Here is a 26,712-nt window from a genome sequence, read left to right on the forward strand (position 1 = left end):
TACACTGGTTCAAAAGTCAATTTGCCCGAAACAGTCCCCGCCCACAAATCTGGCCAGGCCCCTAGGTTGGCATGGCGAGTTTCCGCCGATTGCACTCATTCAGGGGTGTTCATCACATTGCCCCCAGAATTTTGGGTGCACAGGTATCCGTGGTCACATTAATCCATCCTTAATGACCTGAAGCTACAGTGACCAGCAGTCAATTGAAGCCTCACTCAAGTCTGTTTTCCATACCGATGCTACAATTACTTTAAATTACTTTACGTTCAGTTTAAATGAGTTCAAATTTTCAGTTTAAATTAGTTTAATTCAGTAATCTTGAGGCCCCATTGGCCATATTCCAGTCAATAATCGATTACGATCGATAATGCTGCTTGACTGTGCTGATTCATGGGAGATTTTACGTTCGGGCTTATGCAAATGATTTTGAGCGGAAACTTGGGGGTAACTTCACCTCGTCAAAACCGAGCAATTTCCAGTGCCCTTAGCGGAAACCCCAGGCCAAGATGCTTAGTTAACTTACATTTGAGGGGCAGTGAACACGCTGTATTCCCCTCCCGTTGTGCTGCCTTCACTGTCTACACTGTAGCCACTTCCAACACTGCTGATAGATGAGGCAGTGGAGATAGACGACTCGGTGGTCCTGTGACTGGTAGACCTCGCTATATAGGGAGCAGAACAATGGTTTATTTCACAGTTAGCTCAAAATAGGAACGTTCACCACTGTTGGCCAGCCACGAAATTTAACCATTTCCATTACAGGCAAGTCTGAAAACTCGATGAAGATGTTGGTTACTGGCACCAGAAGCCTAGTAAGCAGAATGTGAGGAGCACAATTGTACTTCATTATAACAGATCCTTGCCATTAAAAACCTCCTCTTCAAACAGGAATATCCTTTGGACGTGAAGGTTCCATTACGCTCAGTAAAGAAGCTAAAACTTCTGATAAGAAGGCCTTCTATGTCAATCCACACAAGTTCTTAATAATTAAGTTTGACTGTATATAGTATGACACAAACTTCTCCAAATAATGAGTGATATTTTTCAGAACATTGTGGCACTCTATTAATCTCAGTTTCGATAACATAAATCTCAATTGAAATCATTTTTTATATAATCAAGTTTCCATTAATAGTAACATATTATTTTACAAAAATGGAATTAATTTTATCAGAGGCTGTTCATTATTACAAACCAGGAGGACATTCCCTCTGGAATAAGTTACACAGTTATACTATATACATTTATATAGGCAAATATTATATATATATATGTATAGATAGTAATAAGGAATAAGTTACATGGTTAATAAGGCAGATACTATATATATGGTAATGAGGACTAAGTTACATGGCTAGTAAGGCAGATACTATTTACGGTGGCAAGCATTAGCCTGAGCACTAACTTTTTCTGACAATGGCAATGCTGTTAGAAAGACTCTTACATTGTCGACGACGGGAGCACAATTTCTCCCATTAGTGAACTCCTAAAATTGCTTTTCTGTCTTTCAAAGTAGTCTAGTTAATTTTTATTTTTAACCAATTTTAATTTCTTCTTTCCTAATTGAACATCTCGGTAAAAATAAAAGTTGCTTTCTGCAATCTTGTCCGTGACTGTGCTGATGTACGTGTTTGTCACTTGATCAGAAGTCTGGCAGTTTTCTGTTGTCAATGGAAAAGGGTTAAAGTACAAAAGCTTCTATGATCTGGATTCCAGCAATCATGGTAAAGGTGACATTCAAATTGACATTTTATTTGAGAAGTGCGCTTGCTGTAAAAGTAGATTATTAGCAGCAGAACATAAGCAGGTTCTATGGCGCCTCCTAATATAATTCAGAACAGTTTAAGTTACTTTTTACAATAATTGGAGATAAAAATACTGTACCTTCAAATAGTTTCCTGTAAGGTTGTTAGAAAGGTGAAGAACATATCATAACAAATCTATGTACAGAATCTTTTCAAATATCACTTATAACTATTATTAAAGAAAATAAAAGTGAAGTCAATTTGATGGCTTGAATTGCATTGAAAGAACAGAAAGAGAAAATGGAAATCACAAATGAAAGATCTGGTACAAGAGAAAAGGATGTCAAAAATAAAAATGGTGTTGATATGATCACCAACTAGTAATTAATTTAGAATAAAAGAGAAAGTAATTTGGACCTCTCTCATACCTCAGGATATCACTGCTCTGTCCATGGTGCAATCTGCACAACTTACTCTCTTTTAGTCTTTAGATATATCAGAACACAGCATTGGGTCTATTAGGTAGATTATAAATAGGGCAGTATTAATGGTAGCTTGGAATCTATCATGGAGCCTCATTGTGCCAAATGAGGGGGCAGAGCTGAGAATCATCCTCCTGCCAGGTTTGTGAAATTCAGACAGTTGAACCCAGCAGCATTACTATCATAACATCGACACGATAACAAATACAAACAGAGCATTTCCAAGGCTGGGAGTTCTTTGGTAAATCTAAAGTTTTGGTAGGTCAGATTTTCGTACAGTGAGACACACCTTGCAACACCGCAGCTATTGAATTAGGAGTTAAAACTATCCTAGCCCTGATTATTCACCCTCCTTCATGCAACGCTCTGTTAGTATTCACTGTAATGTTTGTTACACTGGTAACATTGCTGGGTTGACTGTTTTAATGTTGAAGGCCCTTGTGTTAGTTCTCAGCGCTGTTCCCTCATTGGTGAATAAATCTTATCTTGCAACTCCAGAGATCTTGGATTTTAACCCTACCAAATGGGACCTGGATTCAATTATTTCAATAAAATGAGGTTCAACTGTGTAATACTCACACTTGGATTCTTGACAAGGAGACCAGCTTAAATTACACATAAAAATGTTCCCTTATTATCAACTTATTAATTTTTAGCATTCTATGTATAGTCCATTCACTGCCAAATCGTCCTTTCCGAATAAGGTCTACATGGGCCCGGTTGGAAATTGGGACATTAAGTGGGAACAAAGTAAATACAATCCAAAGAATAACAATGGCATGAATTTTACCAGCAGGCCCATCAGAAAGCATGAATATAATGGATATGGAGAAGATATCATGGTTCCTTCACAAACCACGTGCAAGTTATGAAATGATCAGAAGTACACACACCAGTGCCTAGGACACTAAATACTTTCATCTGATCACCATGCAGAATGAGAAATATTTAGGGAGATTTTCCTCAGTCTGTGCCCAGGTGTACTGGATCACTGGGACATAGTGCATGTTGGAAAATTGGGTCAGTTGGAATGTCGCCTTTACAGCAATTCACTTCCATTTAGGTGATTTAATAAACTTTGGCAGTAATAAAATTAGGTTTGATTAATTTCCATTTCATTTCATACACTAATACAGACTACCTTCAAATAAACTTGATTCCAGGCAAATGCATCCCTAATCCAAGCACATAATCCCAATATACAAGGCCTTTTCCCATCTGCTCCCAAAGTATAGAATTTTGATGTAAAATACAACTTCCTGTCTCCAGCCATGTTATAAATTTCCAATGTATCAAACCATTCCTCATATAGATTTCTTAATCCAAATATAACTGTTCAAGGGTTAGTAATTTATAACAAAAGAAAAAAGTGCTACCTGATTTAGTAGAAATTGATTCATAAATTTTGAGTCACTCCTAAGTTTGCCAAAACTGCTATTTTCAGCTATTAGCACAAGTGGCATCTGGTCAAATTCATGGGTGGATGGGATGGTTCCAATGAATAATTATTTTATTAACTTGGGCTACTTTACTAATTTAGTCATGGACAAAATGATAATAATGTTACCATTGCAATCTTGAAAATGAGAACAATAGTGAGAATGAGAATACTTTATGATGTAGTTGTTTATTTCTTCCAGTGATAAAGTTTTGGACACTATCTAGCTGTTAATTAGTGAGCCTACGTATTGTATAATTTACGTGCTTTGTTGTTGTTACAATTCTAGTTACTTTTGAAAAGTGATAAGCGAGCAAATATTTCTGCAAAGTCAATATTTATTATCACAAAGCTTGTTTCAAAATAAAATCCTTGTGCTATCAATTTTTTAATGTAAGATTATTTCTTCAATTTCGATTTGAAACATATAGATCTGGATTGTGCAATAATAGCATACAAACCCTAAATGTGTTTGAATGCAATTGTTTAGTCTGCTATTTTAGCAAAGGAGATAATCTAATTAAAATAAAATATCGGACAAAGGCATTCCATACAACAGTGTTAAAAATAATGGACAATCGAATTTCATACAAATGTGTTAAGTGTTTGTACACTAATATTGTACAGTGTAATTTCCGGGGCATATCATCAATCTGACTTTGTTAGTTGTTTAATGGACTGTTATGCCATGACTGCTCACTGGGGGTCAGTAGAGACCAACTCATGATGTTGACCACGAGGCTCAAATTAAAACTTGATGAGTAAATAAATATGTAAGCTTAATTTGTTTGTACGCTTGGCATGCGTAGAACCCACCTGCTGCATATCAAATGATTGACTGACCACTTGGAAATCAAGCCCAAGGAAGTTCCTGTAACCTTTTCCAATTGCATTATTTATTACAATTTGTAGAACCAATGGGCTAATCTTCTGAGTACTCCCTCAATTGGGAACCTTGTCCCCAGGCAACATATCAGAAAATTACCCCGTGTCTATGTTCTTAAAAACAGCTGTGCACATACTGTATCCTTTTTGATAAACTATTCATTATTTTCTGCCATTTGTCATACACAATTCTCAATTAAGCCAATGGCCCTATTCTAGAGCTGCGCAATCGGAATCATACAAGAGTGACCTGTGGGATGACTCGCCTTCCAATTCTCCACCAATAAGGAATCATGGGTACAATCTGATGCTATCACTCCATGACAGAGCATGTTGAATCTTACACTTACTGCACGTCAATTCTACAGTGTTAAGCGTTTCTAATCGTACCCCTGCTTATATACTTTGTACATTGACTGTTCTGGACAAGAAGCTTTGAGGGCAAATACAAAGTTTTCAGTTTATTTTTCTTCAGATGAGCTCGGATTCTTTGAAAAATGTGTCTATCTTCCTTTACATATTATTTTTTGTAATTTCTCTCCCGTGCGTTCCTTTCAATTTCCTCGGGAATGGTGGTGAGATGTTTCACCTACTTTCATCTCCATGGTCAACATCTGTGACTGATTCAGCAGGAAGTGTGCTTAAACAATAAGGTAAGAAACTCCACTCTGGCCAATTCACCCTTCCCCAGGTGAGCTATTGAGGCTGGTATTTGCCCCATCTCCCATTTCCTAGAAGACCAGGTGTAAATATGAGTTGAGAATAGAATTCAGACTTGGGTCTCCTAGCTGAAACACCAATGTTTTGGTATCACAGCTATCGTCTCATACTTTCCAACACCTCAAAACTGCGTATCTTTACTTCCCTTAGTCTTCCTTTATTCCTACAATCTATAAACTTTTAAATCCCAAACTTGGCATTATCTCACCACTACTGTTTGATTTACCTCATCTTTCCTCTTAGTGTTCTCAACCTTGGTGGTATCCTACCTACACTAAGGAGCCTGGCCACTCACCTCGGTTTCTCAATAGTTAAACACAAGCGAGTACACGTTTTAGTGATTCTGTTATCTTTGCATGGTACAAAAACACGTTAAGTGCTACTTTTTTATTATATTAGGCCAACGTGTAAGGTCAAAAGTACTCCATAAATTTGACTTCCTTTCTTTTAGAGGCAAATACATTTCAAATCTGTTTTCAAATTGTAGAGCACTTTCTGGCCAATCTGCGGTGCAATATAATTGTCATTTTAATTAAATATTCTTGATATTCTTACGTCCTGTGCAATAAAATGCTATTAACTTCATTCATCAGCCAACATTGAAGAACTCAAAGACTTCATTCAACACAAAGAACATTGGAGAACCTTTTGCTTCTCCAAATCAGTGTTGGTATCATAGTATCATAGTAGGTACAGCACAGGAGGAGGCCATTTGGCCCATCGTGTCTCTGCCGGCTCTTTGAAAGAGCTATCCAATCGGTCCCATTCCCCTGCTCTTTCCCCATAGCCCTGCAATTTTTTTCCCTCCAAGTGTTTATCCAGTTCCCTTTTAAAAGTTACTATTGAATCTGCTGCCACCACCCTTTCAGGCCGTGCATTTCAGATCATTACAACTCGCTGCGTAAAAACTGTTTTCTCATGTCGCCTCTGGCTCTTTTGCCAATCACCTTAAATCTGTGTCCTCTGGTTACCAACCCTTCTGCCACTGGAAATGGTTTCCCCTTATTTTCTCTGTCAAAGCCGTTCATTATTTTGAATACCTCTATCAAATCTCCCCTTAACCTCCTCTGTTCTAAGGAGAACAACCCCAGCTTCTCCAGTCTCTCCACATAACTGAAGTCCCTCATCCCTGGCACCATTCTAGTAAATCACTTCTGCACCCTTTCTAAGGTCGTGACATCTTTCCTAAAGTGTGGTGCCCAGAATTGAATATAATACTCCAGCTGGGGCCTAACCAGTGATTTATAAAGTTCAGCATAACTTCCTTGCTTTTGTACTCTATGCCTCTATTAATAAAGCCCAGGATCCCATATGCTTTTTTAACAGCCTTCTCAACTGGTCTTGTTCAAAGATTTGTGTACATATATCCCTAGGTCTCTCTGTTCCTGCGCTCCCTTTAAAATTATATCAGTTAGTTTATATTGCCTCTCCTCATTCTTCCTATCAAAACGTAACACTTCACACTTCTCTGCGTTAATTTTCATCTGCCACGTGTCTGCCCAGTTTACCAGTCTGGCTATGTCCTCCTGAAGTCTATTACTATCCTCCACATTGTTTACTACATTTCCGAGTTTCGTGTCATCTGCAAACTTTGAAATTATACCCTCTATACCCCCAAGTCCAAGTCATTAATATATTTCAAAAAGAGCAGTGGTCCTAATACTGGCCCCTGGGGAACACCACTGTAAACTTCCCTCCAGTCTGAAAAACGACCATTCACTACTACTCTCTGCTTTCAGTCCCCTGGCCAATTTTGTATCCACGCGGCCACTGTCCCTTTAATCCAATGGGCTTTAATTTTACTAACAAGTCTGTTATGTGATACTTTATCAAATGCCTTTTGAACGTTCATATACACAATATCAACCTCACAACCCTCATCAACCATCTCCGTTACTTCATCAAAGAACTCAATCAAGTTAGTCAAACACGATTTTCCTTTAACAAATCCATGCTGACTTTCATTTATTAGCCTATACTTTTCCAAGTACTAATTAATTTGTTCCAGATTATTAATATATTATAAATTTAAGAACAGTGTTCAAGAAGTCTGAAATTTTCCAATTTTACAGATATCAGGAGTAAGACTGGATTTGAAAACTAAAATCTGATTTATTGCTAAGCACTTTTCAATTAACAGACAAGTGGCATTACAATAGATTGCAATTGAGGTTGAGCCCGTATGTCAGGCTGTCTATTCTTAACTGTAATCTACAGAAAGGTGTCCATTACTGTTTAGTCCTATTTTACAGCTATTTGTAGTTTAAATTTTTTGGGTGAAGGGCTGGGTGTGAGCAAAATTTTACATTTCTTGGCGAACATTATGCTGTTTTTAGAACCCCTCTCCTATGGCTCAGTTCAGTAGAATATCTTACGATGTCATATATTCTCAGTCAAACTTGCCTGTCCTTCAATCAAAATTGAAGGAAATCTTGCCACCAGTTAGATTTTAGATTATGTGCTCTTCAGTTTCAATTGAAGGATATTTGAAACCAATTCAAGGTACCTGACAGAAGTCATAATGCTATTGTGACATTAGATCTGGTTAAATCAGAGACACTGGGGGAGGCAGTATAAAGAGCTCAGTAAACTATGTAAATAATAACAAAATCAGGATTAAAAATATAAACTTCTTTAAAGTGTGATTGAATATTTATAGTGAACAAGCAGACTCACAGTGAGTTAAAGGTAAAGTTTGCCCTTCCATCAACTGCCTGACCTCAATTACTATGTACTGCAGTTACATTTTTACATTACTGCTTAGCTACACAAGTTAATTTTATTGTTGAGTGTGCCAACATTCTGCTTGTCAGTACTACTAAATTGTTTTTTACATTATGAATCACTAAATCACTCATTCTGGAGTGACATTTCACAGCACAGGAAGTTGTTAACACAATGCGGAACCGGTGTTTTTATATTGGGTAGCATCATAAAAGTGTACAACTGTAATGATAACAGATGATTCACAAGTTTGACCCTAGTTTCTGGAAAAACAGACAAGAGAAATTGTATGGAGCACAAATAGACAAATTACATGGTCCAACAATCCTAGTTCGGTGGGTGATAATTAACTCAGCATTTGAAACTATGTACTAAAGAGCTGAGGTAATGATACTGTCTGGGATGGAGGCCCATAGATAGAAGTCAGTGACATTTGACCATTGATATTCAATGCAACTTTTTTGGATTGATACAGAATGTTGAGGTGCAGCTGCAGCAGCTTTTGGCTGGGTGTGGGATCTTGTATGCAAAATGGCTATCGCATCTGTTACATACTCGTTGCATGTTAATTAATTGTATGTGAAGCACTTCGAGGTGTTTCTGAGATGCAATAAGGTGCAATATAAGTAGAAGTCTTCCTTCTTTCTTTTCTGGTACCAGGACAGGCTGGAGATCAAACCTGCAACTTTCTTAGGCACAGTGGCTTTCCTACCCACTGGATAATATTGCTGAGCTATATACACATTGTCATCTTTAATGTGAGGGGTAATTTCAAATCCTAGGCAGGAAACCAGTGGGATGCGTGGGCCACCTGGGAGCTGCAGTGAGGAGGCCTGATCCATTTTAACGGCTGGGCCTCATTAACATCCCACCGGCCAGCTGCCCATCCAAAACGAGTGCCCTGAAGCAGCTCACTGGCTTTGGGCCAATGAAAATCGGGCTGCCTGGATCCTGTCAGGCTGGCAGTCAGGTAAGCCATGGCAGGGGGGGGTGGGGGTTGTTCGGGAGGGGCTTGCGGGTGGGAAGGGGGAGCCCAGGGCCCAGGGAATAACACTCCTGCTCCTCTGGGATTGACGAATATAAGCTTGATACTGACCTCACCCGGCCTTCGCTGGGTGCACACCAGGTTTTACTGAGTCGGGCGTCCATGGTGGGCATCCCTTTCAGTAGGCAGTTAAAATAGTACTGGGGTCCCATCTAAGTGATAGGATTCTGATTTGCATATTTATGCAGCTTCAGTCTGAGTCAGGCGGGCACCTCACCCGCCCAAGAAAACAGCCGTGGGGCAGGAAAGGAGCGGTAAGTGTAGCATTTGAATTTTAACTCTTGTTCTGCTTGGTTTTTGCCAGGCAGAGGGAGTGAAAATTTCCCCCTTATGATGTGACTAGAACCGATTAATTGAATTGCTGAATGTAACTTATCATTTATTATATCACAAAATCAGTTCACCTTACTAGGACAAGAAGGAACGGTTTATCTTCAGATTTTTGGACTGAGTTGTGGAATACTGAAGTATGACTATATGCATAACATCTTCTGTGATTACACCCAGTTAATTTGAAAAAAATCAAATCTGTTTAGTATCCTTCACACGTGTGAATTCAAAGGGAAAAGAATCATCCAGGCAGTTTGAATAAATAACTTTAAAATATGAGTCTGTGCCCTCAAATAGCAGCTTAGCGTGTAGATATTAATCATCAGGGTGAACCCTGTTCATCTAGTTCAGTAACACTCCATCTATTGTAAGCACCACTTCCCAAGAAATAAACCATTCAAAAGGAAACAAATGAGATTCTTTCTTTATCATTACTGTGCTATTCCACTGCTCACAAATCTCAGAAGTGACTGTTGTACCCAGATAGGTATACGTTGAGCTGTATGTTACAATAATGACACTGCTAGACCCCAAAAAATGTTAGTTCATAGATTACCAGAAATGAGCAATCTGATTATGGCCGAGATAGCAGTCATTAAACGTGTAGTGAAAATCCACATTATTAATGCACTAAATGTTCCACTGTTTTAGGCTGCATGGTGAGACTTTCATGCTGTTAATCAGCTCTTGGTCTTTTTTCCCCAGAATAAAATGTGCCCTTTATTACACAGTTATCATGAAAAAAAAATAACTTGTTAGTGCCTTATTACATCTCTCAGAAGCATCTCATAGCACTTCACATACAATAAATTACTATGCCCCAGTGGCTATTGTTATGTAGGCAAACATTTTGCACACAGCTGGATCCCATGAACAGCAATGAGATGAATGACCAGTTAATCTGTTGTTGGTTGAGGGGGGAATGTTGGCCAGGATGATCAGTGAACTCCTAGCTCTTCTTTGAATAGTGTGATGTGATTTTTAATATTCACCTGAACTTGGCACAGACTGACGGTTACATGGATTGTAGTTGTGGTCACTTTCTAGTCCCCTTGTATAGTCGTGGCTGTTATTGGTGCTCCTACTGGGGGCACCTTCTCGTCATTTGCTGTGGCTGCAGTCACTTTCTGACCCTTTGCTGTGCCTGTGGCCATGGTTACTTTCTACTCTCGGTTCCCTAACTCCAATGCTGCTAAATGCCAGAATGCCCCAGTACTGCCTCCAACTCACTGTGAGCAATGCCAGAGATCATCTGCTAGATTATCTTCGAAGCGAGGTCAGAATTCCTATTTATACCTGTTGTCCAGGATTATGTCAGAAGATTGTCAGATATTGTCCTACATTTTGTCAAATATTGTATTGTGTCAAACTGTTTGTCATAAAATTCCTGCTGATCCTCTATTTTCTTAGTTATACAGTGAAACATACTCATTCTGGTGACAATAGCCAAGGGATTCCTTTGGAGCATATGGACTTGCAGCATCAGTCTCAGGGTCTTGTATTTGATCTGTTTTCAGTTATTGCTTTTTACTTTCTCCTCAGTTTTTTTTTACACAAAGCTCTTCTGCAATACCTTTCAATTTCAGCTGCTCTGGAATGTGACCCATTTACGTTGGGGGCGGTTTCAGAACAAGCGAGTTTACACATGTATGGCTGGTGAAAGTCTACATGTTGTGCATGTGGGGAAAATCAGCAATTTTGCTGGTGCTCTATGCTACTAAGGGCATCAGCCCTGCCTTGTTGATATTACTGCACTGCAGCTGGAGCTGGGCTGTCGCTGGCAGCAGTGTTATAATATAATCAAAGTATAAGATGGCTCAACAAAGGGATCTTTAAATTGTCAAGCTTGCTGAGGAGAAAAAAGATATTGCTTCAACATTCTTATATATCCCAGAGATACTTTCTTCCTTAATGCTTATGATATTTGCAGCTCCTATGAGTAGACCAGTAACTATGATATCTCAATTATTCCATTCTGCAGCCCAAGGTTGTTTGCTGATTTGCTTCTTTTGTGCAAACAAGAATATAGACGTCACAGGCCATACTACGTAGGTACATCTGGAAACTGGACTTTGGTTTGGATACTTGGACCCTTTCCAAACTGACCTGAGCCCATCACACTCTTCTAGACTGAACCCTTTAAACCACGGCATATTTTACAAAGAAATACTCTTTAATTTTCCTCACTTATAGTTTAACCATTGCTCACAAACTGTAACATAATAACTTTACGAAAATAGGCTGTATCAGTATTTTACATCAAAATTATTTGTGCATCAGACAAAAGAAAGACAAATGAGGAGTAGAAGCACAGATGTTTAGATGTACTAGCACTATTATATGCTAAATCGAGGAACTAAAATTAATTCCTGGGAGGTTAAGGATATTGTGCCCTGTATGCTCCTGAAGGGCCCAACAGAACCGATGCCTGCTGGGAGTATGCATAGATTTTACTGTGGAACTAGTAATGGCCCCAGAATGGCAGGGCAAGCAAGTAATCGATCCTGAAGAGGATTGATTATCTTGCGTGGATAGCTCGATAACTCCTTTTGGGCTCCTTTAGTCACCAGAACCAGGCGGGGGCCCAATAAATATGTTCAAGTGGGGTCAAATAATGCAGTTCAGACCCCAGCATGATGTTCATGTCAATCGGTACCGCCATCGCTACTTCCCCAACCCGCCAACAAGTCATGGATGGCCCAGGTCGGGAGGTGGAATTTCCAGCACTACTTAAAGGGATCATTAGCTGCAGTAAGGGATAGCTGGAAGCAGGACTGGCACTTACTTTTCTTTGATTCATTTGGGAGTTTTGAGCCTCAAGGCTTTCTTAATTTCTAATACTTGCTGTTGGGTGCGCTCTTTAAATTTCTCCAACACTGAAATAAGCTGCTCCATTGACTTTCTGACCTTTCCAGCCTTCCTCTTTAAGGTACTGTTGCAGGTCCACGATCAGTGTCTGTCCCACAAGATTTCCTGCCCTCCCAAATGTTGAACTGCCTATAAACAGCACAGCTCGCCTATTCAATGATAATGAGGCCTGACTGCCAAAATCGATTGGGCCTCCCACCTGTTCAATCTGCACTCCACACCAAAATAACCCCCCATTCATTCTAAGCTACAGAAGATATTGTGTTTTTTTCAAAACTGCCAAACTTTGTGAAAAATCCATTAAATTCTGCACTGTACACCTACTTCAAATTAATATGCAAAGCTCCAGAGATACATTTTGCTCAATGATTTGTTTCAACTTGCAAACATGGCGAGTTATAAATAGATAGATACTTCTTGTGCATGTTGATTAAAAAAATATTTTAATTAAGTGAATGAAATGAAAGTGAAATTATCCAAACGAGCTGGCAGTGTAGTGATTAAAGAAACTATTAGAAAGTAACACACACAAAATGGGGAATGAGAGAATTCACAAAACTAGTGGCCCAGTAAAGAGATCTTAACAGCAGTGCAATAGACTGGTGGCCTGGGGGAGAATCTCAGCCTCACTTGACATTTGCAGTGAGATTGCTGCCAGATGGTGAACCAGCAATCTCAGTCAGATTACTGGGTGCACCACTGGGTGTTCGAGATATTCAGTCAATGTCAAAAAGGGAGTGGCAAAATAACATTGGCCAGGGGTTCCATATTAGGTTGCACTTTAGCATTTCATAGTAGTTGACGAGAGAATGGTAAAGGATAAGAAAATATCTGCTGTCAGCCATTCCATCCTCTTTGCCAGAATTCAGGAGCCTGGAGAAACTGATTTGAAATACATTGACAAACAGTTCACAAACACAACAGCTGCAATTCCATCATTAATTTAGAGAAGATTGCTGAGGTAAGATGAATGCTTCAAATCAATGGTTTGGTAAGCACTTAAGAATGCTGACAATGCATTCCCATCTGCCCGCTTGTGTAGAGAATTATGAAGATCTTTAATAATGTTGATCTCCTTACCTCCTTCAGACTTCGGCGATCCTTCTGACATCACCTTCCTTATGGCGAGCTGGCTTTGGTCTTTGTTCTCATTGGCTGGTGAAGGCAGATTGTCAGACTGAGTTCTTTGAATAGGGAGGACGCCTGCAATGCTGTGTCTGTGCTTCCTGGCATGATTTTGAGCCTGACCGCTTTTATGTGCTGTGGCAGTGTGGGTGAAATGGAAACCCAGAGTGTGTATCCTCAGATGGAACCAGCTTAAGTGTTTTTCATGCAAACAGAAGTGTTTCATTTAAATAAGTAGTGTAAACACCAAGAAGAGACATATCATGCAGAGCATTAAGGAGTCAAAACTGGCCAGTTCCTTTGCCAAGACCTAATTACATTTAGTTTGGCCAAACATTACTGTGATGTGGAATGTTGACCACAAGTGTCCCACAGACAGGATTCAGAGTTGTAAACAATAATAGTCAAAACGCATTAATAAGAACTCTGGTGGAATGAGGACCCTACATATATATGAACTCAGTCTGTAGGTCCCTATATTTAATTGTGTTATGGTACATGATGATGATATGATTCTGGGATAGTAATCACTTTTTGTAGTCCCATGGAGTTCTTACTAATGACGATTATCTGTACGTGTAATGGATTAAATATCCAACACTAACTTGCATGCAATACCATAAATAAAAACAGATCATTTAATACTGTAAAGCTATTATTTAGGATCATCTGAATAGAGAGATCCATATTCTGGTCACACTAATTTCATACTGCAATTGGGTACAATAACAGAAAACAGTACAACAGGCCTGCTCTGTGTTTTAAAATTCAGCTGTAGTTCCTTGGTGTATGCACAAACACCTCCCCTCGTGCAAAAGTGAACCACTATAAACCAGATTTGGATGAATAAATCAGCACAGAGATATAATGATTACGATGCGTTGACCTGTCATGTTTTAGGTTCTGTCGGGCAATGTGATTAACAGTATAAAGGTCCACAGTGTTCTTTAATGATTAATAATAAGTCTTGTGCTGCATTGGCCACAGGGCATGGCAGAGCGGAATGACTAATCCTAAAGTGCAGTATTTGTTGATAATGCATGCTATTGTTCATACTCTTGTTATAATCATCATTTCATTAATGCAGTAGTTACCAGTTTTGTCAAGTACTAGTACTTGCTTGTTTCTTTCAGCAGGACCAAGTTTGGTACTGGCGTTAATAACTTAGAAGCTCTGGTGTGTGTTCTAGTCTATCATAGACCAATTCATAATATCCAAAATCAATTTAAGAAACTGGGTGCATATCATCTGTAGCCCCCAAAAATGCAGCTGATATCTGTTTTATGAAAGAAATCTTCAAGTGACAAAAGAGACCTACATTAAAAAAGTTAAGAATAAGTAGCTTTTTTCTTCTAGTTTTTTTCCTAAAATGAAGTAGTGTATTGCATTTTAGAATTAAAGGTAGTTTGTGAACAAACCAACGACATCACTCCAGCTGTATAAAATGGGTCTGTTCTGCAATTCCACCCAATTGCAGTGTCATAGCCAATGACAAAAGGCACAGCTGTAAGCACCTTGTAAGGTGGATTGTTGCTTTTTTTTTAAGATCCATCTTTAAGGTACTGTCAACCCGTTCACCTTGCCACCACAGATAGCAAATGCTCAAAGTTCTGCATATAGTAATTATTTATTTGAGTTTTGATCCACATGAAAGAAACTGATATTGAACTGTTTTTTAAATTATTATTTGATGTGTGGTCCCATGGAATTGTAGGATGCGGATTCACATCTACAATTACTAGCACAGGATCTTCTGGGTTGTGTCAGAAGGAGACGAGGGAGAGAGGGAAAGATCAGTGTCAGAATCATAGGCAGTTCTTGGACATCTCTTATGGTTTGCTCAGAATGTCACTTCCAGAGGTCTGGGAGCAGGTCAACTGCTTATTGTGCAACTGAAAAGACTCAAGGACAAGGAGAAAATAAAATTATTAAAATGAAGGGGTCAAGGAGACATTAACTTCAACAGAATGACAAACAAATTTGAAATTTTGAAATAAAAACAATGCACGCTGATATATAGGTTTATGTCAACCATAAGATACTTTGTTCAAACCCATATATACAAAATAAAATTGTGTTGGTGAAGGGGCTAACAGCACAGGAACAGCCAGTTTCACTGCCTTATCCCAAATTAAAAGTCACAGTTAGGAAAAGTGATCAGTGATATATAATACGACTACACAAAGAGGTACCACTACATACAGTGAGCAGACTGTGCAGACAGTAATAGAGAACTGAAGAAAACCAGAGTAACTGAGGCTCAGAAAGTTAAGGGAGCTAAGAAAAAAGGCAACAGATGAACGTTAAGCTGCCATGCTGAGGAAGTTATTTGCGTCGTTTACTTGGCTGGAGTCGGAGCTGATGAACGGCTGCTTCTGCTGCAGCAATGGCGGCCCCAGCATCTTCTAGGTGGGTTTGAGTGACGCTGGTTTTGCTTTGACTTCGTGATGGTCCATGAGAACGTAAATGTCCTTCTGAAGATGATTTTGAGCTAGCAGGGCTGCTCTGGGATTTCTCAATGGTGGGCATATGCATCTCTGAGGAAACAAAAATTGACGATGAATGTTTCACTGATATATTCAATATTATTTATTTTAAGTTTTTGCCTTCGAGTCTTCACATATTTTTTCCTTGACTGTGACCACAGGCCACAGTTCTGCTTCTAGGCCTCAGTTAACTGTGGGAGAACCGTCACCACACGGACTGCAGCGGTTCAAGAAGGCGGCTCACCACCACCTTCTCGAGGGCAATTAGGGATGGGCAATAAATGCTGGCCTTGCCAGCGACACCCACATCCCGTGAACGAATAAAAAAAAAACTTTGCTCCATAACTGGCCACCAGAAATATCAAAGTAATCTGCGGGCTTGGTTCTTCTCCAGTCTTTCCTTCTTCTTTGTGGGCCAATGCTTGGCTTGTTCTTACAGTCCCCATGACAGCATGATTGAGATTAAAACAAGCACCATTGGATAAATTTACACCTTCACTGCATGGGCGCTAATTTGGCAGAGCAGATCGCCCGCCTGTTGTAGAACCCGTCCAATTTTCATGAAAATCCCACTGATTCACATATATCATAAGCTTGTGATTCCAACATTATATCCAGGTGCTGGCCTGATTTCTGACCCTTCCTTCATACTCCTGCTGGATTAATGGTGGGAGTGGAAAATGTTTACCTTCAGTCACTAGCCACAGCAGCGTACATGTTATTTTTTTTACATTGATACCACATGCATCATAATCAAACAGAACAATCTGTTTGCATCATCACAAACACTAGAACATTCAAAAAAGGAATACTGTTTCACATTTATCAGGGTGAGGAAGATGGTAGTGGTTGTTGGAGGCCAATCATGTCAGATGTATCATACATTTTAAAAAATCAATATATCTGCCAATTATAATGTAAATTTTCTTCATACTACGGGCATGAAAGAATTGGAAAAGGTCTTGAGGTGGCATGAATGGGGAACAAAAAAAAAGATATGACTGCATTGTCTTTTCTTGTTCCTATCTCTAATGCTCTTATTTCAGCAAAATCTGAAAAGATCAGATTATTTTGGTGAAAAGTTAACAGAATATGGAATTATCAAATATGATAGCATCAGTAATGTGATGTAAATAACTGATTGTGGCCTTGTGGTTTTTTTGACTTGCTTATCATATTTTTGTTCATAAATCAATACAACAGTCCTGACCAGACGCCTCAAATTACTGAATCAGAAGACACTATCAACAGGCTGAACGATGCCTTGAGTATGCTCTTGCAACCAAACAACATTGTTTCCATGGCAACTCAGATCAACTTGCTCAGTCTTGTACTCCAACACGCAAGAATGTTCTCCAGAATCTTATTTAATGCAAATTTACATTTAAGGCTGGAACAATTTATCAAATTGTTGTAATGAAACATGGAGGCAATTGCTTCTGTTTCAGACCACCTTCTCTCAATTCCCTACTGAATGCTGAACCCACAAAGTATTGTCTTTGTCGTTCCAGAATGAGGATGCACCTCTTTGTACGGCTATGTACTTTCACGTACTTGCAAGTTTTCCTCCTAAAATGTTAGTAGAGCAACAAAGGAAAGAGAAAGACTCTTTCTCCTGTGCAGTGTTATAAAACATAAATATGAGGGATGACCAGAGGTATCAGCAAAGAGGGAATTGCACAAGCACTTCAGTGAAACATGGAAACAGTGTCACATACCCTTGGATGGATCTGGAAAGATACCGTGGCTCCGACTCTTAATGACTGATGGTTTTGACGATTGCTGGCTGCTTTGTCCAGAATGGGACCTTGCATGGTCAATACTTTCAGTTTGCTCCTTTAGTGGATACCACCTCAGTGTGTTATCAAAGTGTGAGGTATTAGACAAGTCAATCAGCACCTTAGAAAGAACAAGATGACAGAGGTTCAAAAGAAATGAACATACCGGAGTTTAAGGAGCCTAACCTACAATCAGAGCCTAAATATATTAATTACATTTATCAAAATGATATAATTAGAGATGAAACCACAAATTTTAAAAAACTTTAAAGCACTGATTAAGAAAGTAATTTGATCACTGATGAAATTTAAAAAGTTCCATTCCATAGGTGTACTGATTTTCTTATAACCATGTTTTGAAAGTCTCCATGTAGTGCATTATGTTTTGAAAATGTACCAGTGGTTCCAATCCACACTTGCATAAGTGGAAGAGCTTGGCATGTGAGACAATCAAATGAAAACCCATACCTGTACTGTTATATTAGATCTCAGGTAAGCATATGTGACTCGGAAGCCAATTGTTTCAGTAAAACTGCAATGAAAAGGCAATTTAAAATAAATACACTAATAATTTCAGAAGAAAATGCATTGTGCCAGAGGCAGTGTTTCAAACATTGCCATTTGTCTTCAGACCAGATGGAATGAAGATATGATGAAGTTGCAGTTTTGCTTCTCTTGATGTTTTTGAAGGTTATATTAAATTCGAACAAAAATAAATCAACTGTGGCCCTTGTTTAATTTTTGTACATATTGTTTCATTCCTTTTTCCTTGAGGGGGCATTTAACTTCAATTGTGGTAGTTTATTTGCTGACATTTACTTACATCAGTTACAGACAAATAGAAGCAAAGGAGGAGGAGGCTCCATGAACATGCCCATCCTCAATGATGGCGGAGCCCACCACGTGAGTGCAAAAGACAAGGCTGAAGCGTTTGCAACCACCTTCAGCCAGAAGTGCCGAGTGGATGATCCATCTCAGCCTCCTCCTGATATCCCCACCATCACCAGAAACCAGCCAATTCGATTCATTCCACGAGATCAAGAAACAGCTGAGTGCACTGGATACAGCAAAGGCTATGGGCCCCGACAACATTCCAGCTGTAATGCTGAAGACTTGTGCTCCAGAACTAGCCGCGCCTCCAGCCAAGCTGTTCCAGTACAGCTACAACACTGGCATCTACCCGACAATGTGGAAAATTGCCCAGGTATGTCCTGTCCACAAAAAGCAGGACAAATCCAATCCGGCCAATTACCGCCCCATCAGTCTACTCTCAATCATCAGCAAAGTGATGGAAGGTGTTGTCGACAGTGCTATCAAGCGGCACTTACTCACCAATAACCTGCTCACCGATGCTCAGTTTGGGTTCCGCCAGGACCACTCGGCTCTAGACCTCATTACAGCCTTGAACCAAATATGGACAAAAGAGCTGAATTCTAGAAGTGAGGTGAGAGTGACTGCCCTTGACATCAAGGCAGCATTTGACCGAGTTTGGCCCTAGTTAAACTGAAGGCAATGGGAATCGGGGAAAACTCTCCAGAGGCTAGAGTCATACCTAGCACAAAGGAAGATGGTAGTGGTTGTTGGAGGCCAATCATCTCAGCCCCAGGACATCACTGCAGGAGTTCCTCAGAGCAGTGTTCTAGGCCCAACCATCTTCAGCTGCTTCATCAATGACCTTCCTTCCATCATGAGGTCAGAAGTGGGGATGTTTGTTGATGATTGCACAGTGTTCAGTTCCATTTGCAACCTCTCAGATAATGAAACAGTCCGTGCCTGCTGCAGAAAGACCTGGACAACATCCAGGATTGGGCTCATAAGTGGCAAGTAACATTTACGCCAGACAAGTGCCAGGCAATGACCATCTCCAACAAGAGAGAGTCTAACCACCTCCTCTTGACATTCAACAGCATTACCATCGCCGAATCCCCAACTATCAACATCCTGGGATCACCATTGACCAGAAACTTAACTGGACCAGCTACATAAATACTGTGGCTACAAGTGCAGGTCAGAGGCTGGGTATTCTGTGGTGAATGACTCACCTCCTGACTCCCCAAAGCCTTTCCACCATCTACAAGGCACAAGTCAGGAGTGTGATGGAATACTCTCCACTTGCCTGGATGAATGCAGCTCCAACAACACTCAAGAAGCTCGACACCATCCAGGACAAACCAGCCCGCTTGATTGGCATCGCATCCACCACCCTAAACATTCACTCCCTCCACCAGCAGTACACCGTGGCTGCAGTGTGTACCAACTACAAGATGCATTGCAGCAACTTGCTAAGGCTTCTTCAACAGCATCTCCCGAACCCGAAACTGCTACCACCTAGAAGGACAAGGGCAGCAGGCACATGGGAACACCACCACCTGCACATTCACCTCCAAGTCACACACCATCCCAACTTGGAAACATATTGCCGTTCCTTCATCGTCGCTGGGTCAAAATCCTGGAACTCCCTTCCTAACAGCACTGTGGGAGAACCTTCACCACATGGACTGCAGCGTTTCAAGAAGGTGGCTCATCACCACCTTCTCAAGGGCAATTAGGGATGGGCAATAAATGCTGGCCTTGCCTGCGACGCCCACATCCCATGAATGAATAAAAAAAAGACATCCATCAAGCTGGAATAAAATCCACAGGAAAAAGAACAGCTTGGTTCCCTACTTCATCTTGCAGTGAAATAACAAAATGGAAAACTACAGTAGTTGGTTCAAGATTATCTCAGCCTAAGCCAAGCTGAAATTGGATTCTTTTAAATTTTCTTTTAATTTATATTTTTGGTCCTTTGTACACCATACAATTGTCTGTCTCAGAAGGTGGGAAAGCAACCTGCACCTAGGGCTGTCAGTGCTACACTTTGTAATGAGGTTTATTTATAATCAATAGTCAGCATGTTCTCTGCTGCTCCATTGTCACTTTATGCTAGCTTTCAAAGACATACACAGTCTCAGCATTGCTTCTGCAATCAGTATTAAAGAGATAATTCTATTTAATTACTATACCATGAACTGATAGAGCACCTCCAATCCATTTAAGATAAAACTGTATCAATACCATCACACTCTAGAGCTGGCTCACTGAGTCTCATGTTCAGAAGTATGATCGCTGCCCCTCTGAGTTTTTTCTGCCTCTCTGATGTCCTGACTGAGGTTGATATTCGGGAACTGAACCTGCAACATATCCCTGTGTGCCATGATAGACCATTAATGCACTAATCAACTGGGGAACTGGCTGCCCTCAGTTCTGAGTCTATCCATTCTCATTGTTCTGCATCAGAGTTGTTGATGTGAAATTAAGAGAGCAGAGAGCAGCCAACAATAACAAAAGTAAATTCAACGCATCATGGGGTTAGCGCAGTGGTACAACATTACCGTCACCAATACAAAGTTTGGTGGATTGTCACCTGTGAGCCCCCATATGACCAACCTCGACCATGCCACCACGTACAGCCAGTTTACGATAGGCCCTAGACACTTCCTCAGAGGGGAAGAGAAAGATCAGGGAGAGTGGTATTCCTAGATGATTCATGCTCCTTCTAGCAGAAAGCTCAAGGACTGCATGGGCACTGGAAGTGAAGGCACCTGCTTCCTTCTGGACCACAGTCAAAAGGAGAAAATCAACTTGAAAAAAAGGGGTACATTTGTTATTCAAAAGAAAATTTAAAACTAAATAAAAATATACATACCCCATCATTCAACAATAATTAAAAACCTAAAGGTTTGTGTTATTCACCTGCCCCATGTGCTGCCCACCTGGACTCTGGCCCATTTGCACCCTTTGGAGGAGGTCACCTCATCTCTCTCAGCAAACCAGCCTCCAATGAGTCCCTTCTAAGCTGGGGAAATGGGCATTCCTGGCATAGGGAGACCCTGCCCCTTGCTCTGTCTGGCCCCTTGATATCATTCGCCTTATAAGGATCAGATGGAGGCTCTATCCCTTACAATGCTGACCATGAACTCCCATAGTCGGTGGGGACCTGGAGTATCCGGGTCACTGACATATTCCAGAACCTTCCACTGGACTCCTGCCAGAGTTATGGTGGGAGTCCAGAGGAACAAAGGAGGAAATTCAGGACCTATTAGTTGGTTGATACTCAAATTACAAAGTTGACATCAAGATGAAAGGAAAGAGAGAGCTGCATTAACCTTCCAAGTGTTAAACACCCTTTCCCATTTCCATAACCATGGCAGGAGTTTTAACCCCCAAGAACGGGAGTGTTGGGGGCAAGTGGAAAGTTAAAATAATACAATTTTGCAGCACGACCGCAACCCGGCTCCAACATGCCCACTTCCGGGTTTAACGGAGGTGCGTTTGGTTGCGTGAGAGCAACCTACTCGCCAAAGGCAGGTCAACAATTAATGCAGGTGGGTAGGTACTTATCGGAGCAATTTAGCTGATTATCGCATTTCAATGAGGCGATTTTAAATTGAATTTAACAGGCATTAGAATTTAACGCCTCCAGCACAGGTTTCCTGGGCTGTGTGAATCCTGACAGGTGAAAGGAGGCGAGAAGGGCAGATCCATGAGGTAAGTGCCTGTATTGCACAGCTTCTGGGCCAGGAGGAGCAGGAATGCTTCCCTGCTGCTCACCAAGCTTTCCTTTTAAACAACCGTGATCGGCCGACCCCCTCCCCCATGATGTCCGATGCCCCCAATCTCCCCCCCAATGATGTCTGACATCACCCAGCCCACGATGTCTGACTTCCCGGAACCGGGATCGGCCACCCCATCCAAACCTCGAAGATCCCGATCTCTCCCCCGACCCCCCCCATCCAAACCTCGAAGATCCCAATCTCTCCCCCGATCTCTCCCCCGACCCCCCCCATCCAAACCTCGAAGATCCCAATCTCTCCCCGACCCCCCCATCCAAACCCCGAAGACCCCAATCTCTCACTGGCTGCTTTCCCGCCTGACAGGCAGTCAGCCTGTCAATCTGGCTGGCTGTCGGGCACGAAACCTGTTGAAAATATTTTAAAGATGTCCTACCGTCAAAATCATCACGACGTGCAGGAAACCATTACTTCCGGGTTCCCCATCTGAAAATCCTCCCCCCACCGCTCTCTTCCCGGCTCTGAGTTAATATCCAGCCTGCCATCTTTTTGATATCAGCAAAACATTTCATTTTTCAGCTCCCAATACTAAGTACAGTTGAGTATACACCTAATGTTCCAAGAAATTACAAGCCTGGACCATAATGTGGGAGAAAATGGCAGGGAGTAGACTGGAATTCAATGCTTGGTATTTACTTATAGAGAAGGCACAGAATTTTGAAGAACTGGATAAATTAAAAGAATGACAGAAATATACTTTAATTTGCAATATTCTCTACATTTACTTCATTGTCTGCATACATATACATCTTCTCTTTGTGTAAATACATTATCATTAATTTGAGCATAATCCTAATTTCTGTCACAACACTGACAAAGCTGTCTTTGGTAGCCCAGAATAAATCATAACACATAAATGCATCACTTTTTTTTCCCACTATGGCTTGTAAAACTTCCATCATCTATTGCAGCCATCTGTTGTCACTATGTCCGTTCACCAACTGAAAGGCTTGAAGATTTCCACTCACGTAATGTACTGTTTTTGACAAGCGAGATAGGAGACCTATTTTGTTGGGAAATGTAATTTTAAATGATTCCTTGTTGGAAAAATAGTTCTTTATGGTTATGGACTGTGAGGTTATTTTTTGAAACAGAGCCAGTGTAACAGCTTTACAACAGCTTTTATCTGCATTCATAAAACAGTAAATGATCCTGACTAGATAGTTCTTTGCCAAATGACTTTTAATGATTTTTACAGCACTAGAGAAGCCATTAGAGCAAATGCTTCATCTGTGATCAGCTTTCCGATGTTTGCAGTAGCATTCTGTACACTCTGCAAAGGCAATTTATTTAGACCATGTAGATAATTGGTATTCAGCTATTATTTGTGATGAGACATGTTGTCATGGTTCTATACACTAAGTGAATCTCAGGCTGTATTTAAGATGAAGTGATAAGTCTATGATTTCCACCAACCCACCCCTATTCTTAATTGTACAAGCAAATGACCAGTTACCAAAGGAAATCTGAAATAAAAACAGAAAATGCTGGAAACATTCAGCAGGTCCGGCCGCATCTGTGGAGAGAGAAACAGAACTAACGTTTTAGGTCGGTGATCTTCACCAGAACTAGACATCTTCCAGTTCTGATGAACGGTCATCGACCTGAAATGTTAACTCTGTTGCTCTCTTCACAGAGGTTGCCTGACCTGCTGAGCATTTCCTGTTATTCATTTTGGCCAGTTACAATATGGTTAAGGAACTATTTGCTTCAGCCTTATGTGTGAGATACAAAGAGTACTATAGCGAGACGTTTATTTTGCTTAATTTTTAATGGTACCAGTAATGTTCATTATTACAGAAGTGCACTGTATTGTGCTCAGTAGTTGCTCAGAAGCCATGCTCAAAATTAACCCTGCAGTTAATTTTATGATGATTATTGCCTGGGAAATTAATCTATTATCAGTGATCTCATAAATACTTCCAATGGCAATGTCCCATAGTAATCATCATGGCACATTGATTCAGACACAAAAAACAAGATAGCAAAAGTGTCATTAAATTAGCTGTGAAAACACAGATATTTGGATATTCTGGTTATTAAGAAAAGTACACATCAAGATATTCAACCAGGAAAAAGAAAAGTATTTTTCATTTGAGCCCTTGATTCAACAAGAGAATCATTTCCATTTCACGTAATACAGAAAGTGCATAATCTAATGAGGATATAAGTTTATCCCACAAGTGAGTGAGATCTCATAATTGCAAAGGATTATGAAGAATCCTATTCACTAGTGGGAGCAACTCAGTAGCATATTATATTTAATAAGGAGAATTGGGGGTTGCTTGCAATAAGCAGTAAGGCTGGAATTTAAGCAGTTCAATCACTATATTAATTTGCAACTTTTTATTATTTACCATCTGTGGTTTAAATAGGCACATCCTGAGGTCAATTAGAGACAAATTGTTGTGGAAAGCTTCTGTAGATTCAATCCTTGATTCCTGTCCTTGGCGAGAGAGCAGGTTAACAAGGTCAGAAGCAGGAAGTGGCTAGCTTTCTATCATAACCCTTGATCATTTTGAACACCTCTAGCATATCTCCTCATAACTTTCTTTGTTCGAATGAAAAAAGCCCCAGTTTTTCCAGTGTTTCCTCATGATTATAGCCTCCTATCCCTGGTATCATCTTAGTGCATTGCTTCTGCACCCTCTCCATGGCCTTGACATCCTTCCTAAGATAGGGCATCCCAAACTGGACAGTGTGCTAACTGCAGCTTGACCAATGATTTGTATACATTTAGATTGACCTCTTTGCTTTTGCACTCAATGCCTCTAATTTATAAAACCTAGGATCCCAAATGCTTTATTTTATAGCTTTATCACTTTTTTTCTCCTACTTTTAAAGATTTGTGTATCTGAACTCCTGAGATTTTCTGCTCCTCTATTTCTTTTAAAGGTTTACCATTTCACACAGGAAATGTATGTCTAAGACTTAATATACAAGCTGAAGATGTGATTAAAAAAATATGGATATTGCTCTAGGTGATACAGAACATTTATGAATATTAGAAATTCAAAAATAATGCTGAAAAACTGAAAATAGCGAAAGTGACATAAGTAAAAGCTTTATTTGGGTTTAATTTGAACAACTGATTTACTGTACTATAATATTTATCTTGCATGAAATAAAAAGTACTCACTTCACCAAGAAAGTCATTGGAGGAGAACCTATCATAATCCCAGACAGTGACTTCCAGTGTCTTCTTTTTGAGCTGCAGTTAAAACAAAATATCATTAACGGGGATTCGATCATAACCTCTGGTATAGTTACAGTCACCATTTTATCATCACGACACATTTCCTCTTTCTCAGCTCACTGAGGCAACAAGTCAGTTTGCTATACAATAACAGTATCGATCCATATAATTAATTCTGGAAGAGAAAACATTGTACGTTTGATGGAGTGAAATACAAAATGGGTACCTATCGCAAGCTAAGACTGTGGAGAGGTGAGATTGACGTTGGTAATTGTATTTGCCTGAGCAGAAATCACTGGCGAGGCTGTGATGAGTGATGGCACATAATCTGTAGGAGATTCAAATACTAAAACAGAAAGCTACAAAAAAGCACTGTGTTTGTGTCACCATTGGCAGTTCACTATTGAGCCGGTTACGTGCTCTACTGTAATACTGCCTGAGGTGAAGTCAAATAGTTCATCAATTTCTTTAGCTGAATTCAATATTTCCTTTAAAACAATAAAGCCTTTAGATACACTCTTGGTATAGGTGAGTCAAAACAATACCTACTCTGTGCATTCTTGATTAAATGTACTCTAAAAAGCATATGGTTTTTAAAATAAGCTTGAAAAGGAACATAAGTGTACTCCTCTAAAACATTTCTTTCAAATTAGATTTGTTGTATTTTACGCAATACATTATTTGATATTAAACAATACATGAGTGAGTGCTAAGACATATCCTGTTTCTTAGGAAGTTGTTATATTACTAATTTCATACTGATGTGAAATGATTTCCACTTCATAAGGATGCAAAATGGGCAGTGTAACTTGAGGGTCTATTAAGTGGTTTGCACCTGTAAAATGGGCGTGTGCCATGGAATTTCTAGGCCTCAGCGTCAGCCATTATCAAATATGTCGAGGTCAGTTAGAATACAGATACAGAGTACAGATCCTTCCCTTCTGCCTCAACATGCTTTAATCCCAACCTCAAAAGGACACCCGCAAGTGCACTTGTGTGGCAATTTACCTATTTTCCACACCAACCATCTTAAAGGCCTATCTGAGTGGCATTGCAAATTAGTGCCTAATTAAGGGCAGTTCTGCACTGTAGGCCCATGCCTGTTAGGAACTGTATTGAGGCTGCCCAAACTCATTTCACATAGAACCCTTACAGCCAGCACGTGGAGGAGACTTTCATCCATCAGTCTGGAGTAGATTTGAACCCAGGTCTCAGACATGAAAATGCCAGTGTGTAACCCATTGTGCAACTCAGTTCCTGCAGGGCTTAGGGAATTT

General features: G+C 40.1%; 1 protein-coding gene across 1 annotated transcript in view; it reads right to left on the reverse strand.

Moving 5' to 3' along the window:
* The window catches only part of pcloa (piccolo presynaptic cytomatrix protein a), a 428,697-nt gene that overhangs the window by 36,521 nt on the left and 365,464 nt on the right, over positions 1–26,712 (reverse strand). Inside the window, exons 19-22 of the mRNA XM_068005288.1 lie at positions 25,379–25,450; positions 17,567–17,747; positions 15,705–15,899; positions 524–662 (exon numbers count right to left, since the gene is read on the reverse strand). Of these exons, the coding sequence (XP_067861389.1) occupies positions 524–662; positions 15,705–15,899; positions 17,567–17,747; positions 25,379–25,450 (587 nt within the window). The remainder of the gene's footprint in view (positions 1–523; positions 663–15,704; positions 15,900–17,566; positions 17,748–25,378; positions 25,451–26,712) is intronic.

Source organism: Heptranchias perlo, chromosome 24 (assembly GCF_035084215.1).
Source record: "Heptranchias perlo isolate sHepPer1 chromosome 24, sHepPer1.hap1, whole genome shotgun sequence".
Lineage (NCBI taxonomy): Eukaryota > Metazoa > Chordata > Chondrichthyes > Hexanchiformes > Hexanchidae > Heptranchias > Heptranchias perlo.